Genomic DNA, 17,347 nt, shown 5'->3' on the forward strand with positions numbered 1-17,347 from the left:
CTAAAATAAGGCTCTGGTTTGTAATGTTCATACATTTTTGGTTACAAACACATCCAAACTTGGAAAATTATCAAGTTAAAAGGCCTGGTTAACGAGGAAATAACATCGGAATTGGATTCTATAAAAATTAACTGCGAGATTTTTGACAATGATACCAGTTGCAAACGGTCTTTTAAACCATTTCACGATTTCAAACTGCTTGCTTTTAACATCAGAGGAATTGGAAAGAATATCGATGCTTTTCTTGTGGCTCTTCAGTCTCTTGATATATCTTTTGACGTTTTGGTCTTAACCGAGTGCCAGCTTTCTGCTTCTACAATTATACCTCACATCCCTAGTTATAATCACCACAGGACAAATAGATCTCACAACAAAAATAGTGGAGTTGTAGTTTACATCAAGGATAACTGGTGCGCCACAGTATCTGAACCTCCCATAGAAGAAGCCGATAGTTTAAAAATCCACATTCCCAATGTCATGGATATTCTTGCCATATATCGTTCGCCTTCTTTTAGACATCTAGAAAATTTCCTCACTTCTCTCCAAAATTGTATTGTTGACCATGGTTTGCCCTTCTTGATAGCAGGCGATATTAATGTTAATATATTGGATAACCAGAGTACTTCAAACGATTTGGAATACATGTGTTTCATGGCGGAACACGGTTTCCTTCCAGCTATCACGGAAAGGACTAGAGATTCACGTTGCATTGACCACATATATATCAAAAATATACGCAATCCTGAGGCCACAATTGGTATTGTATGGAATAATGCTATAACAGATCACTCTATGATAATGGTTGGTATGGGCGTCCAAAATCAAAAACCGGCCAGACCAAGTCGTGTTATGTTAAGGCGTGACTTCGAAGCCATAAGAGCGGAACTAGCAACTGTTGACTGGAGCTGTGTTACCGTTATAGATGATGTTAATATCGCGAATGATAAGTTTATGGAGCGGTTGAATGAAATCACTAAAAAACACTCTCGAGAGATAAGAGTTCACAGATCAAAGTTTAACCTTAAGCCCTGGATAACTCCAGGACTTATGCGTTGTATGCGGCACCGAGATAGATTACATTTGAATTCAAAAAGAGACCCATCTAACATAACAGCCAAAGTCATTTATAAACGCTACCACAATTTCTTTGTAACTCTTCTGAGAAAAGTCAAAACAGAATATGAGGATAAGAAACTAAAAGAAAATAAAAACAATCCCAAAGGTTTGTGGCGTGTAATTAAGGACATCTGTCATTTAACTAACTCCAAGAAAGAGCCAACCGAACTACTTAAACAACCAGGATGTCGGGACGTACAGCAGTCACTCGATAGTATCAATTTACATTTCTCAACGGTAGGGCAAAAACTAGCAAATGACATACTTTCTGTTACCAACAAAACAGAGGTGGAACTAGTTGCAAATGTTAAACTTAAAAATACTCCGGTCAACTCGTTTTTCCTTACTCCGACAGATACTGAGGAAGTTAATGGTATTATTTCGGGTCTTAAAAATGAGAAAGCGCCAGGTATCGATGGTTTGGGAAACTCTTTGATTAAATATGTCAAGAATGAAATTGCTATCCCTCTTGTACATATATTTAACCTAAGTCTTCAGAGTGGCGTCTTCCCAACTGTCTGGAAGGTAGCCTGTGTCTCACCAATCTATAAGGATGGAGTTAAAGACTCGATAAATAACTACAGACCTATATCACTTCTGGTTACTTTCTCTAAATTACTCGAAAAGCTCGTCAACATACGGTTAGTGAAGTTTATTGAATGTCACAATTTATTATCACCCAGACAATTTGGTTTTCGGCGGGGTAAATGCACGGAAGATGCGGTCTCTCTCCTAATAAATACGGTTGCATCACATCTTGACGAGAGTCGGAACTGTATTGGCATGTTTCTGGACTTGACCAAGGCCTTTGATACCGTATCCGTGCCAATTCTCCTTAGAAAGCTGGAGTCAATGGGAATCCGTGGCCTCAGTCTTGATTGGTTTACAAGTTATTTAACGAACAGAAGTCAATGTGTAAGGATTGGTCAGGTCTCTAGTCAAACTATGCCGGTACGGTTTGGAGTTCCACAGGGAAGTATACTTGGCCCAACCTTATTCCTACTGTATGTCAATGATATATTTGACATTAAAATTCCAAATTCTGATGTCCTTTGTTATGCAGACGATACTGCATTGATTTTTCATGGTGCAACATGGACCGAAGTTCAAGATGCCACCGAGCGTGGCATGGCTCTAGTATCTGAGTGGCTCAATAATAATTTACTAACCTTGAACACAAATAAAACCATGTATCTGTGCTTTCACAAGACTGCTGCATCTGCCCCAAACTTAAATCTAAAAATACAAATCCACAGCATGTTATGCAATGGGCAGCCTTGTTTTTGTGACGTTCTTGCGCGCGCTAGGCTCATTAAATACCTTGGTGTTCACGTAGATGAAAATCTCAATTTTAAGAAACATATTGAGATTCTCTCGGCTCGTATAAGAAAGGTGGTAAATGTAATGCGTAACCTAAGAAACGCTGCGAGTAATGATACTATGAAAACTGTGTACTACGCGCTCTGTCAATCCATAATTATGTATTGTATTTCTTGTTGGGGAAATGCGGCTAAGACTTTTGTTATTCGAGCTGAGATAGCTCAGCGTTCGGTATTAAAGACCATGCTTAGCAAACCGTACAGACACCCGACAGATGACCTTTATACAGAAGCTGGTGTGCTTACCGTGCGCAAACTTTATATCTTGAAAATGTCGGTCTCTATGCATAGATCTGTTCTTTCTGCCAGTAACTATGAGTATCTTGTAAATCGAAGAGTTTTTCGAGTTCCGGTCCCCTTTTTGAATACAAGATTTGGGCAAAGATTAAGCTTATTTAGTAAAATACATATTTACAACTACGTAGTTAAATTCTGTGACATTAAGAAAAAATCTATACATGAAGCCCAGAGGATAGTTAAGGATTGGTTGTCTACGCTAAGCTACGACGAAACAGAAGTAATTTTATTAATTGAAAGTTGAGTCTAAAAATTCCCTACCTGACACACTTATTACCACTAGTTTTTAAATTTAAGTTTATTTAATAAGAAAGTACTATCTGGCTCGGAAACCCTGTATTTTTAAAACGATTTTTTTTTTTTTTTTTGTTGAAATTGACTTCCTCGATACAGGCCTGCCTAGTGAGGAAGTCATAGTTTATATGATTAATTTGTAAAATTTCTGCAATGTTTGTAAACCTTTTTTGTAAATGTTTTGTAAATGTTAACAACGGTTCGTAAGTTAAAAAAAAAAAAAAAAAAAAAAAAAAAAAAAAAAAAAAAAAAAAAAAAAAAAAAAAAAAAATGTTAATTTTATGTTCAATTGAACGCGGCGTGTAGCGTCTCATTAGTGTCGCATTTTTTTTTAATAAAGAATATTTTTTTAAAATTAAACATTTCTAAAATTAACATTGTACCAGTACTATTTATAAAATAGGATAATTAAATTGATTACTGTGTATGGTACAATTTAATAAACACGAACGATAGCCCACGGCGGCGTTCAAAACGCTCGTGAAATTCACCCCCGGGAACATTTGGCGCGCAACATATCGTTCTTTCCTTTTCATTACAATTTGAACGAGTGAGATCGACTATGCGCTATTTCACTCGAGTCAATGGTAATACGTGAGATAGGTCATATGTTGCGTGTCAAATGTTGCCTAATGTATTTGCTTGTTATTATTGAAGGCCCGAACGCCCCCGAACTACTTCGTGCGCGTCCTCAGTGTCGGTGGTGAGTGATCCGGCTGATCAGGACCAAACAGCTCCAACGCCTGTCGATCCCTTCAAGCAAATCGACGCCACAGCCCAAAACGCCGCCTATTCGGCCTCCATAATGGAGTGCTGCAGCGCCAGTGACAGTGACAGTGACAGCGTCAACATGACAGATTGTCACACGCTCGACCTGTCAGATGCTGAAGACGTGCCGTGCGAGGAGCAGCCTCTATGGCGAGCGGGAGTCTACACAGCCGAAGAAGCTGTATGCGAAGCTAAGAACGCATTAAAATCGTTACAGTCAGCGTATATAAGGCAGATGGAGAGGCTGCGCACCTTACTGCTATCTGCGAGGAGGAAATATTTGACAAACCTTAAAGCTGAAAGGGAACAGTATTGCAGTATAAACGCCCAAGCCGTCAGCGGGCCGCTGTCAGCTCGTGAACGCCGTCAGCTGCGCAAGCTGCTGGCGTACCAGTCGTACAGGCGGCCGCATGGCGTCAACGCCGTGTTGGCGAGGAAGCTAAACCACAAGAGAAACAAGCGCGACAACAACCCGCACCCGCGCAACCAGTCGGTGTCGCGCTGCGCGCACGCGGACGGCGGTCGCTGCGCGCGCGCCGCACTGCCGGCCGCGCGCCACTGTCTGCGCCACGTGCTGCACGACGCGCACCAGGTGTTGTTCGCGGCGTGTGGCGACACGCGCGGCCTGTGCGTGTGTACGGAGCCGATCCCCAAGTTGCCGCTGCCGTCCTCCGCGTGCCGCTACCACACCAACCCGCCCGTCTACACAGCGTTCACACTAAAGAAAGACGAATCGGACAGCGAGACGGAGTCCCGCACGAGTGTGGACTCTCAGGACATCCGCGAGCTGGAGGACAACCTACCCGCACACCCTGGTTACGACTGACACGAGGGATATGACGTCATGTCATACGGGCTCGAGTAGGGACCTTAAGGGCCCGGCTCCGTGGCTCCGTTGCGTCGACATAGCACGTTGCCAAGTTTTGACATTTATGTGCGTCGACGTATGACGAATCTCCATATAAGTTACACGCTGCGTTCCTACAGTGTGAACAGTGAAGTGTTAAAGTGAACAGTGCAAAAGAATAAGTTAAATAGTATCGTGTGGACCCTAAAGTGGCGTTAAATCGGGCTCCATAGGTCCTACAGTGAGAACATTGTAAAGTAAAAATGTGTTGAAAATCAAGTCTGTAAATCTAAATTATATGTGGAGCGATATTTGAAAGTGCTACCTAGTGTTAGTTTTAAACCATAGAGCATCTTATCTGTGGTATAAACAGGAGATTAGAAAAATATAAACTGGAACATTCGATAAATGATGAATAGAATAGGTACATATACATTATAATATTTTAAATAGACTCCAAATTGTCCTCTAAGGACTCACTGGGCCTGGCACAGATCTATATGTGATGCTTGTTCTATATGCTGCTGTCTGCGGCAGCTGATGCTTCTTGGATAACGGTCGATTTTTAATTTACACATATTTATATATTCTTATTATTAGAATATAGAAATATGTCTATTCAGGTCAAAAATTCAAAATACAAAAAAATTCCATTCATTTTCATATGTGTATATTAAAAAAGAACAAGAAATTGGTGACATCATTGGAAGATAAATTATAATCATTCCAAAGATAATAGGTATATCAGCTTGTTGTAAATATAGTTAAAGATATTGTGGTTCTACAAAAAATTTACGATGTGACTGCGCCACGAATTCACTAAACGTGAGAGACATTATTTTCAAAATATTAGATTCTCAAAATAGCAGACTATCAGTAACCGAAAAAGTACTAAAAGTAAAAGAAATAAATTAGTCGTTGCGTTTCGAGGCAACACTCGTGGGAATTTCTGGATGAGAAGTAGTCATTTCATCGTTATTGAAAGTTCCACATATTGAGGGACTTTCATAGCTCTTCGATTTCACTAGTTAGCTATATATGTTAATAATAAATAATTGAAAAAATATGAAAATGTTGAGATGAAAGAATTCTGGAATCGAGTGTGAATATTATACCAGAACTTTTTCATCTTATTTAATTTTCAATTTTTTTTAAAAAGCATGTGTCACATGTACAACAAAACCATTTAATTATGGATAAATTATTTCGTGTTTTTGTATGCAAAATTTGTTTACATATTCGTTATCAGTAAAAATGACGCATCAGACGGTATATTGTTTTTCGGATTTTGAAAAAGATTCACTCTTACTTTCGATTGTATTATAATGACTTAAATAAATTATACACATTTTCATTGTATTTCATCAAACTTTACGTGACAAGCTTTTATTAGCACAAAGCATTCTAATTCATAATCTGATTTTGTTAGAAAATTGCCTAAATTTGAGAAATATAATCGCTTAATTTTGTAATTTCGTTGTGAGAACTCAAATATTGTATGAAAATCGTTGCCATGTTACAAATACTTGCATAATAAAATTGTCTTTCTCTTTCTCTGAAAAATACGTAAAGTACATGTAAATATTTTCCTCTAGAATAATTTATTAAATTATACCTAATGACAATATTTAGTGCATTTAGTATACTGTAATTATATAACGTAAGGATTTTAATGTTATCGGTAAAAATAAAACTGAATTATGAATTTAATAAAGTTTAATTCAATTGTTTTATCTACATATACTATACAAAATTTGTTATTTGTTGACATTTTTTTTTTACAAAATATGTTATATAAATTGATTCTGACGTCACGACAGACTGAGCGAAAACATAATAAATTGACCAATCTCCACAAATACAATTTGATCTTACAATAACAAACGAAAACTTACTTGCACATGAATTTGTTCACACTTTTCTATATAATGTTTACGATATTACAGTACGATTATAAAATTATTAATTTGCCTTTAAAATTAAGACACCATGGGTTCTATGGTACTAAAATAACATACCTACATGCATGTAAACGTTAGGTGTGCTAAATCTTATTAATAAACAGAAAGAAGGAACAACGGTGTAAACCTTCATAAAGCGCTATATGTGTTTCAAACATTTGAATTAATTTAACAACTAATTTAAAATATAAATATAATACATAAAATATTATTTATATAAAACCACTGAGGTGCTAAATTTTGCCAAGATTAAGTTTTATCTACACGATTAGATATTATGTTTGTAATTATTGCACAAAATTGTTATCTTATTTCTAACAATCTCGCATACAAATGAAAAGGTTCCAGGTTTGCCAAGTCGTTCAATAAATGAAACCATTATAGTAAAGCGAGCAAACGTATGCATTATTCTGTGCTCGATACGGCTCAAAATAGCACACACGTAACGAGCGCAACGGTATATTAGTATTTATTTGCACCGGTATGCCTTGCTTAAGTGATGTTTCCAAAAGAAGTAACAAAACATAAATATTAATTTAATAATATTGACATAGTATATAAAACGTAAATGGGTGGTTCTCAGAGCGTTTCGACCGCTGCGGCCGCGCTGTCATTAAAAACCCAAGAATTACTTTTACTGTGTGACTTTAAAATACTTAACCTGTACTGTGGTAATGTAAATTTTATGAATGATTGATTTTGGAAATGTTTATTTCCTCAGGAAAATTGACGGATCGTAATGACAGCGGGGCGCAACGGTCGAAACACTCTGGAGAAGCACCCATTTACGTTTTGTATATATCTATGGCATTTTACAATATTTGACATTAACTGTAATGTGTAAATAATAAGATCCATATAAACTCAATTTAGACAGCCAGCAAGAGAAGTGAAAAGCACGCGATTTTCAAAAGTACCTACTCCTTAATAAAAGTCAATAAATTGGAAAAAAAAATCTTTGGCATTTTTATACTTCAGGCTTGGAATTTGTATATCAAAATATAAACGTTATTATACTAAGGAATATATTATGTACCCCGTTTGTTTAGTAACTTAAAAGTGGGTACGCAACGTAGACATGTCACTTATTGAACATACGATTAAAAATTGAAACAAACTAAATTAAAAATTGTAGAAACCCCCCCTCCGAAGTTGCTGTGGATATTCTCATCTGCTAGAAAAGAGCTGACACAAAGAGCTGAGCTGGTTTCCAAACAGCTTAAAATACCCTTTTCAAACACAGCTTCTTATTTAAATTGCAAAACAAAAGGAGTATATTTGGTCTCAACTTACTGCGAGTTTTGTTCCTTATCACCTCAGTGGACGGACCTCAAACATTTGAAATTGGTTACAAACATACATACAACTTTATCCATTACCGCTACTTCGTTTATTTTCATATTTATAAAAAAATATATATTGGTTGTTATGCTTTTTGAAATACATAGATTTATTTGCAAAAACATGAGTTTATGTTAAAGATGTGGTGTTAAAGAGAACTTAATCCTGCATGTTTCACCGGCTATGGGTATTCTAATTTAAATTTTTTATCCCTTGATCGCGAAGAATCGAGACACAATGCATAAACGATTGCTATCCAGTAGCCAGCTACCGGTCAGCTGTGGTCAACATGGGTTAAAGTAAATTTATTTCGGGGTTGTAGGTTCGATTCCTGCTCTAGTCCAAAATTTTTAAAATCATCATTTAAACAATTTTTATAAGGTCAGGAATAGTTTTGCCTCGTTCCTTCAATGAAAAGTATTGGAAAAAGCGACATAGCTAATCTAATTCATGGCTAAATAGACAATATTGCGGCCGTGAAAACTACAAACACAAAAAAAAAACAAATTCGCTTTCTGCTGTCTGTCCTATGTTTAGATCTTTAAAACTACTCAACAGATTTCGATGCGGTTTTTAATAGTGTGATTCCCGAGCAAGGTTTAGGTTAATTCATTTTGTTTAATCCGAACGAAGTCGGGACGGGCCGCTAGTAGAACTATATAAAAATACGAAATTTATAAACAAGAAAGAAAACATTGAGTGACAGTTCCAAAAATATGAAAATGCGGGATGAAGCTGTAAGTCTGTGTGTATGTATGTACGTACAGGCGTAACTAGGAGTTCCCGTTGAGTTTCTCGAGCTGGTCCATGAACCACGGGCGGCCGGCGCGGCGCTGCGTCAGCACCTCACAGCCCGTGTCCGTCACCAGCAACGTCTGTTCGAACTGGAAATAAAAGATACACATAGAGTATTGTTTTTGCCGAAATTCCCACACGAACGAAGCCCCGGGGCGCAGCTAGAAATAAATAAATAACACATAAGGTACTTTTTATAAATTCCCATGGTAACGAAGCCCCGTGGCGCAGCTAGTACGGGTAGAATATAACCAGGAATAACACAGTACTTTTTATCCCGCAATCCCACGGGGGCGAAGCCCAGCAAGGCGAAGGCGCAGCATCATATAAAAAATTAGCTGCGCGCCCCTCTTACAAAGTTCTCTGCCGCGTCTGTCTGTTTGTTTGCGATAAACTCAAAAATTACTGCACTGATTATCATGCGGTTTTCACCAATAGATAGTGTGGTGTGGATGTCCTGAGGAAGGTTTAGGTATAATTTATTATGTTTTTACCCGAGTGAAGCCGGGACGGGCCGATAGTAATAAATAAACAACATAGGGCTCTTTTTATACCGAAATTCCAACCCGTGGCGTAGCTATTAACAAATAAATGACACACAGGGTACATTTTATCCCCAAATTCCCAACCGTGGCACAGTTAGTAAAAAATAAATAACACACGGGGTACTTTTTATCCCAAAATTCCCACACGAACAAATCCCCCGCAGCACACGCACCTGGGCGGAGCGCTCGCCGTCGGCGGTGACGGCGGTCCAGTGGTCGGGCCACTGCTCGTCGCGCCAGCCGCCCGCGTTGATCATCGGCTCGATCGTGAAGCAGTGGCCCGGCTTCATCACGCCCACTGCCTTGTTCTCTGGATTCATTACGTCATTATTACTATGTTAACATCAGAGGGTCTTGCTACGCGGCTACGAGTACAAAGACATACAAAGAAAAGAAGGATAATATGTTAACATATATATGTATACAAAAAAATATATACAAGGTATAAACGAGTAAATGTATATACAATAAATTGGAAAAATATTTGATAAATGTAAAGGTTATTTATTTGCAAAAGGATAGAAGAGACATGTAAACTCGACATTGTTTACCACTCGGTGTTCAAAGAAAACTTAATTCTATATATAGTTATATTTAGGATATAGTAAATTTGCTGCAAAATGACTGGAGACATTGCCATTTCAAACCGGGCATTGAAATTACTTATATCATTTAGTGAATACTCGGTCTCACGCAGTCGTACATTCTCACCCTCAAACATATTTTTGTGTTCTATCCATGCTTCAGTTACTTCACCAATACAGCATGATGTCTTCTGGGAGATGTCAAGTGTAACTGCAATATTTTCCAGTTTTTTATAGAGAGCCTGAGCTTATTGCTTCAGCGCCATGTCATTTACTTTAACCAAACTGTATGGCTTACGGCGCCTGTATCTACTGTATCAATTAAATGAGTTGAGTTTGTTAACACATCTGTGACAAAGACACAGACTATCGAATCTTGCCTGACGTTACTCCAGCCATCAATTGATAGATTAAGAACTTTATTTTTCAACTCATTTTTCACGCTTTCTTGAGTCGAGTTGTAAACTTCGTCGAGTAGATTCGCCAGCAATTTGTTTGCGGTTTGGAGGTTTATATCCTGGACGTAGAATTTCCATTAATTTCAGGAACTGTGGGTGTTCCACGTGGTTAAAAGGCGTGTTGGTAGCAAACATATAACGAGATAATTGTAAATCAATTTTCTTCTTATCTTCTTGACTTGTGGCAATAGCAAATTTTTTCATTGAAATGCTCAGGCTATTGCTGCTGCTGGCACTGGCTTTTGAAGATTGAAGAGTAGTAACAGGTGTGGGTTTGACAGCAGAAGAATTATCTGAAGACTGAGACGAACCAGCATCACTAAACAACTCCTCCACCACCACAAAGTCCTCGAAAGGGGTCAAGATTTTCATCAGTGTTAGAGATCGTGGCCCTACATTGCTGGAAGTGTGCCTTCATTCTTTTCACAAGTCCAACTAGTTCTTGCATTATCTGCAATTGGTCTTCAGTGTAGTATTTACTTGAGGAATCGATGTAAATTGTTCCCAAATCGCATGTTTTTGCGTCCTGGAGTTGTCATTAAGTGTTATCAGTCGCAGAATTAATAACGAAATGAAATGTTAGAGAGAAAGGCACTCCTATTTATAAAGAATAAAATTCATAATAGGTGATTCCCCGCCAGTGAAGTCCCGCTAGGAAAGTCCCTAAATCGGCCTCAAAAGGAAGTAACTTCCCTGTGGGTATTTTCCTAAATACAAAGCGCGCGGCTATTCCCCTAGTATAAAGGGGCTTCCCCCGATTAACAAATTTAAAACATACAGAGCGAGCGAATGTACTGACTGATTAGAGATACGCATCACAGTATAAAATAAACTTTTATCCATTGATAGATTTTTGTATATATTGATTATTTAAAGCATTTGAAAGTAGACTAAAGTCTAGAAAAGAAAAATTAAAGGCCTAATTGATGATAAAATTAAGGGCAAAAGCGAAAATAAAAAAAAAAACATAAAATACAAATAAAACACTTATTTAAAACGAACTGAACTGTTTGTTTTATAAAATTAAAAAAAAAACTGTTTTTTTCCAACCCTGTTAAATTGCTCTCATCTCTGCAAGTTCCCAGAAACAGTTCTGGCCTGTAATTCCGCGAATCAGAGTAAAAAAACAACTTTAAAATTGTGAAGATTCAACTATAATTTTAGAACCGGCCGTCTGATGACATAAGGCTATGTGTCCCTTAGTCACCTTCTACATCATTCACAAGAGGATATGGTGTGATACCATTCTACCAAACACCAAAAATTATTTAAATACTCACTTGCATAATGAGGTACATTGGGAGCAGTATGGAACAGTCTATGAATTCCATGACCGCAGTAAGACCGCACCACACTAAGTCCATTGGCTTGAGCATGTTTCTGTATTACATTCCCAATCTCCCGATACTTTTCTCCTGGCTTCACAATATCTATAGCTTTTTGTAAGCACTCGTATGTGACTTGGACGAGTTTCTGGGTAGATTCCGGTACATTTCCAACAAAGAATGTCTCATTGAGGTCACCATGGAAACCTCTGTGGTACACTGTCACATCCACATTGCAAATATCACCATCCTGAAAAGCATAAAATTGTCACACATCACTGCTTCTATTTTTCAAACAAGGATGGGTACTATTTCACATTGGGGCACTCATCATCATATTGAGTGTGTATTGCTAACAGTGGTGTCAAATTTTATTCAAGTCGCCTAAAGGCATCTGACATGACTTTTACGACTACTTACCGCCATCTACTATATATGAGTCAGATTGGTATACAAACTCATATGACACGAGTAGGATACGAACCAGAGACCTTTTGATCCACATGTGGGCATCATAACCATAACACCACCACCGCTTAACTGGTCCACTGTTGGAGCACTGGTGTCCTTAAACTGTCAATCAGTGTGCAGATTTTCCTCATGATGTTTACCTTCAGGAATGTTCTATGAAAACTATTTTACATGAGTCCGATTGGTATACAAACTCATGTAGTACAAGTAGAATTTGAACATGGGACCTTTTAATAAACAAACTCAATAATATTTAACCTCTTCTAACCCACTGCTGGGCAGAGGTTTACCAGAATTGCCATGCTGTTCTATCCAATGCCAAATCCATAGATTTAAAGCTACAACATATAATGTACCTGTAAAGGGCGTAAATCTGGTATTCCATGACATATAACTTCGTTGACTGATGTACAGCAGCTGTTCGGAAACTGATGATAGTTCAAAGGGCTTGGGTAGCACTCCCGTTCGATGCACGCCTCATGAACAACACGGTCAATCTCATCTGTTGTCACTCCAACATCGCATGCTCTGAAAATTATCACAGTGGTTAAAGTCTTTATCATGCAAATCTCTCATAAATTTAGGAATAGTTTACAATCAACATTAAAATATTTCGAGTAGGTATGTATTTTATAGATGATAATAAACTAATGTTTTATGGAATGATACAAGTTGTATCACACTGGATCATAATAACAGTCCATTGTTTCTGAAGGTCAAAATAATTGAACTTAATTATTGTTCAAACCAAAATCAGGGCATTGTGAAACGGTTTTTGCGACAACACATTAATATACAAGCATAAATTTATAATCATTATGGATCATGATTGTAAACTCACTTTGCAGCTTCGTCCAAAACCTCTCTACCCAGCCGACACGCCACCTTCATACCTTCGATCTCCTCGTCATCCAACACTTTAATCAACCCTGATCCTTTCACAGCATTCTCTGAAGTCGGAAAACCAGTAGGATGGTCAGCATAATCCGGGCGCCCTATGTGCGGCGGCACCGTTCTTTTAGGCCCAGGCGGGAAAGGCCTCAACTTCCCAGTGAAACTATAGGACGGCCAAGGATTATACTCCACGTTCGACGCATCTTTACTCTCACCCTCTGAAACAATCATAAATCGGTAACCCAACACCGATATTTACTCTGTACCAACCAGTACCGCAACATAACCTTAAAATGAGATTTCACAACTCACTCGCTAAAGAATGGATAATTTTGTGCGTCTTCCACGATTTCTTGAAGCAATCTTGGTTGCAGAAAAACGAGCCCTGAATACCGAGTTTTATACAAGTCGGGCATTGTAATTGTGCAATTGATTTGCAGCCGGGAGTTTCACACATTCCAATCGCCGCCATATTTTACAGAAACTTGTTTGTCATTTTGGCAAGTTTGGCAACTCGTAAGAGCTGTCAATGTCAATTCAAAAGTCAAAATAAAAATTGCCAACATGGAGAATTTATTAAAAACATCATATGAAAAAGTTTCTTTGGCTAGAAAACTTCAACATGCAAAATTTTATTTTTATCTCAGTTAAATAATTCAAAAATATTTAGTATAGGTACTACCTTCTTTTGATTGATAATGGAAATCTCCGATAAGTTCCACGTCAACCATTATTCTTGCTTTGTGTCTGCAAAGTAGCATCATTCGTGTAGGTACTTCTAAAGAAGTTGAAAATGTACTACCTAGTGCTAATTATAATATTTTTATTCAAAAAATTACTAGGTACCTAGTTTAAAAAATTACTAGATAGGTACGAATAATTTAAATCAACGCGCTCAGACAGCGTAAACTTCTGTAAGTGGTAGTTCCAAGTATCTAAATAGACGAGTGCTCGCAAGTAATGTACATCACAGGAAACGAACAAAATGATAATATTAACTATTATTTACTACCTACTTGGGTTGGCAATGACTCAATTCAGCTCCATACAACCCTTGGAAGGACTATATGCGATTGTGATAGCCATTGACTGTGACGCTTGTGGTTTATTAACACAAATGAGGGCTTACGCGATTGTATATACCTACCTACTAAGAGAGCTAATATAGGTCAATTCCCAAAGCACGACTATAATTTTTAGATTGTTGTACTTGTTTTTTTTAACGTTATCCATTTAAATTAATAGTGGTAGAACCTTGCTCGCTGTAGTAGCGTCAAATAGAGACTAGAAGCGATAACGCCCATTCGCGTAAAAATTAAGTGAGCAAGTACCTATACGTCGATACATCGACCAAGCGCAGTGCTGTTAAAATTTTCTGTCTCCCGATTTTGCTTGCATTTGATCCATATAGGTAGGTATCAAAAATTAAACCCACTTACTTGGCCGAAGATTATACAGGAAGCCGTCCGGACAATCCCACGAGCGGATCAACGCGTTCCTCGAAAGTTGGTACAAATAATAACAAGAATTAATAAAATCAGTCATTTCACAAAACTCATCAATATTCTCAATGACCATTCACCAATTTTGAATTGTTGCAAATAATGACATGATAGAACTGTCAAATTATTTATCTTTTTTTTTCAATGCAGGGAAAAAGTTTGGTTTGACGGATAAGTTCGATTACCAAACAGCATTGCGTCTATTTTAGAATTGTTTACCAATCTTGCATTCCGTTCTGTATTGAGGATTATTTTAATAGCGCCAGTTTTAGGTACCTATTTCTGTCTTTAGATAGCCTATACAAAAATATCATATGATAGTCTATAATTGTGCCCTGCGCGTTCGATATGATATCAGCTTGAGGACATTATTGCAGTTACCGAGATATCCTATCTTATCTTATCCTTTTACACATCAAAAATTTGTAAGTGTGTATAAATGCATTTGTTACTCTTTCGCGCGAAATCTACTGGACGGATTGTTATCAAATTTGGTACACTGGTAGAATATAACCTGGAATAACACATACCTAGGGTTATCCCGAAATTCCCACGGGAGCGAAGGACCGGGGGCAGCTAGTAATTATTATTTTAATTTTAGCACAGCACTAATAAATAAACGTTTGTGGTAGCCTGATGATTACAGTGTCCGTCATAAAGGAGGACCTTTATCACGAAATTATTACACATGTTGTGTCACGTGTTTACTGTTTAATGTAGGTACTTATGTTTAACGAAGTTGGAAGCGGGTCCAGAATTAGGCCAATGTTTATCATAACGGTGGGTCGAGATAAAACAGACCCCAAGCGTGTTTACGAACCGCAGGAAGAAATTAGACATGCATTTACCTCGCCGTGTATTGCGTATGGCAAAGATCAGTTTTAGCACTTTAGGACAGATAATGTACTTAGGTATTAATAACAGTTTTAATCTGACAATTTTAATTAATAATAAAAAAAACTTAACTGAAACCTATGTAGTTCTCTCTCATTTTTGCGTGCTCCTGGTTTAGATACCTACATTCGGGTGACCGCGCATCGGAGAGACAAGCCTGCCTGACCTCAATCCTCATTGGGAATGCTGCTGTTGCCTATTGGCTGTCAAGGCTGTATTTCCTAGTTGATATTTACAAGAGAATGAGAGTGATCAACACGAACCACACATCACATAAGTTAATACACATACGCTACTTCTTGAGGCGGGCCGCGTGCCTATTTGTTTGCTTATTAAATAAAAAATACATTATATTAGTAAATAAAATTATTAACACATAAATAATAGACGTCTTAATAAATTTTGAACCTTATTTTACTAAGTATACAAGTAAGTATATTATTACGAACAAATCTTTGCGCTAATTTTCCGGTTGCAATGTTCGTACGACGGGAAATACTCATAATAGCGGCCGGTCCCGGTTTCGCTCGAGTAAAAATATAATAAATTAAACACCTAAACTAACCTCAGGAATCAAACAATCTGGAGCTCGATTCTCACGCAATCGAAGTTCATATCATCAATTTTCTCAAATTTTTTTTAAGGTTTTAAGCAAATTTCCATTGGGAAAAATCGATCGACTGATGATGCATTGAATAAACTCTTTCAATTGTGATTTTTCGTCAGTCAAGAAACCGTGTTATAAACCTTCAAAAAAATTGGAGAAAATTGGTGAAATGGACTTCGATTGCATGTGAATCGAGCTCCAGATAGTTTGATTCCTGAGGTTAGTATAGGTGTTTAATTAATTATATTTTTACACGAGCGAAACCGGGACCGTCGTACGAACGTTGCAACCGGAAAATTAGCGCAGAGATTTTGGTTGGTGACAACCGCATGAAAATCCGTGCGTGTAATTTTAAGTTTATCGCGAACAGACAAACTCGACCGGTGAACTCACGCTTTCCGCTGTTTGTCCTTATGTATGCTTAGATATAAATAGTGTGATATCTGAGAAAGGTTTGAGTGTATGTATATTTTATTAAGGTTTTATAATATTAATGAAAGTACTCGTACATATAAATAAATATTGTACGTTGGTACAACATTGGTACAATATACTATTTTAAAATATTTTATCGGGATACACTTTTAAGAACACAGACAACTTTCACAAAACTACATAATAAAAAAACATTGTCATTTTCCTTGCAGTCGTAATGCCACTCCCACTCGCTCTTGTCCGGTTTGTTTTTCGGGGTTTCCGGTTAATCCGTAAGATTCCGGTTAATCCGTAAGATTAACAAATATTTATTGTGTACTTTCTGGCTTAATCCGGATATTTCTGGCTATCCGCCGTTCTTAGGTCGTTTATCTGTTAATTAGTGCAGATTTTAATGATACTTACAAATTCGGTATTTTAGTTTTTATCATTTAGTTTGTATGGACCAGTTTCCAGAATTAAGTTATTAGGAAAATCCATATTTAATTTGTACTTAAATTAGTCCTTATTAATAAAATATTGGAAGTACAATATCAAATTTGAATTTTTTGAAAAACTCATAATGGCGAAACAGAATCAAAATGCGCTTCCATCTTCAGCAATTTTATATCTGAGTTATAATGTACGAGTACCTACTTAGATATGTCTTCGAACCTTTTTTCCGTACCTAATATCTAAACAAACTAAGTAGATAATTAGGCATGTCAGTACTTATTTAATTTAAAGTTTTTTCACGACTTTGAGACGACTTTAACAAGGTAAAAGTGAGAATTCGTTAGGTTTTGCTCCAAGTGAAAATTCGTTTAGTGAAAATACTCTACACAGTTACATTTT

General features: G+C 37.3%; 2 protein-coding genes across 4 annotated transcripts; one reads left to right on the top strand and one right to left on the bottom strand.

The window, feature by feature from the left end:
- The first annotated feature begins 3,716 nt into the window (after positions 1-3,716).
- LOC128671422 (KAT8 regulatory NSL complex subunit 2-like) lies at positions 3,717-6,252 on the top strand. The gene has a single exon (XM_053747871.2). The coding sequence runs from the start codon at positions 3,892-3,894 to the stop codon at positions 4,678-4,680; it is 789 nt and encodes a 262-aa protein (XP_053603846.2). The 5' UTR covers positions 3,717-3,891; the 3' UTR covers positions 4,681-6,252.
- A 2,150-nt stretch (positions 6,253-8,402) lies between these two features.
- Positions 8,403-14,755, bottom strand: LOC128671222 (uncharacterized protein). 3 transcript variants are annotated; one of them, XM_053747542.2, is made up of 7 exons: positions 14,515-14,753; positions 13,758-13,822; positions 13,023-13,293; positions 12,538-12,709; positions 11,666-11,960; positions 9,517-9,653; positions 8,403-8,887 (listed from the first exon to the last, which is right to left on the bottom strand). In XM_053747542.2, exons 2-7 carry the CDS (start codon positions 13,804-13,806, stop codon positions 8,777-8,779), a joined length of 1,035 nt encoding a protein of 344 aa, XP_053603517.1. In that variant the 5' UTR covers positions 13,807-13,822; positions 14,515-14,753; the 3' UTR covers positions 8,403-8,776. The 3 variants fall into 3 exon arrangements, with proteins under 3 accessions (XP_053603517.1, XP_053603516.1, XP_053603515.1); XM_053747541.2 differs by lacking the exon at positions 13,758-13,822 and having other exon boundaries at positions 14,515-14,755; XM_053747540.1 differs by lacking the exons at positions 13,758-13,822; positions 14,515-14,753 and adding an exon at positions 13,388-13,571.
- Positions 14,756-17,347: the final 2,592 nt, after the last annotated feature.

The sequence above is a fragment of the Plodia interpunctella genome, chromosome 7 (genome assembly GCF_027563975.2).
Source record: "Plodia interpunctella isolate USDA-ARS_2022_Savannah chromosome 7, ilPloInte3.2, whole genome shotgun sequence".
Taxonomy (NCBI): Eukaryota; Metazoa; Arthropoda; class Insecta; order Lepidoptera; family Pyralidae; genus Plodia; species Plodia interpunctella.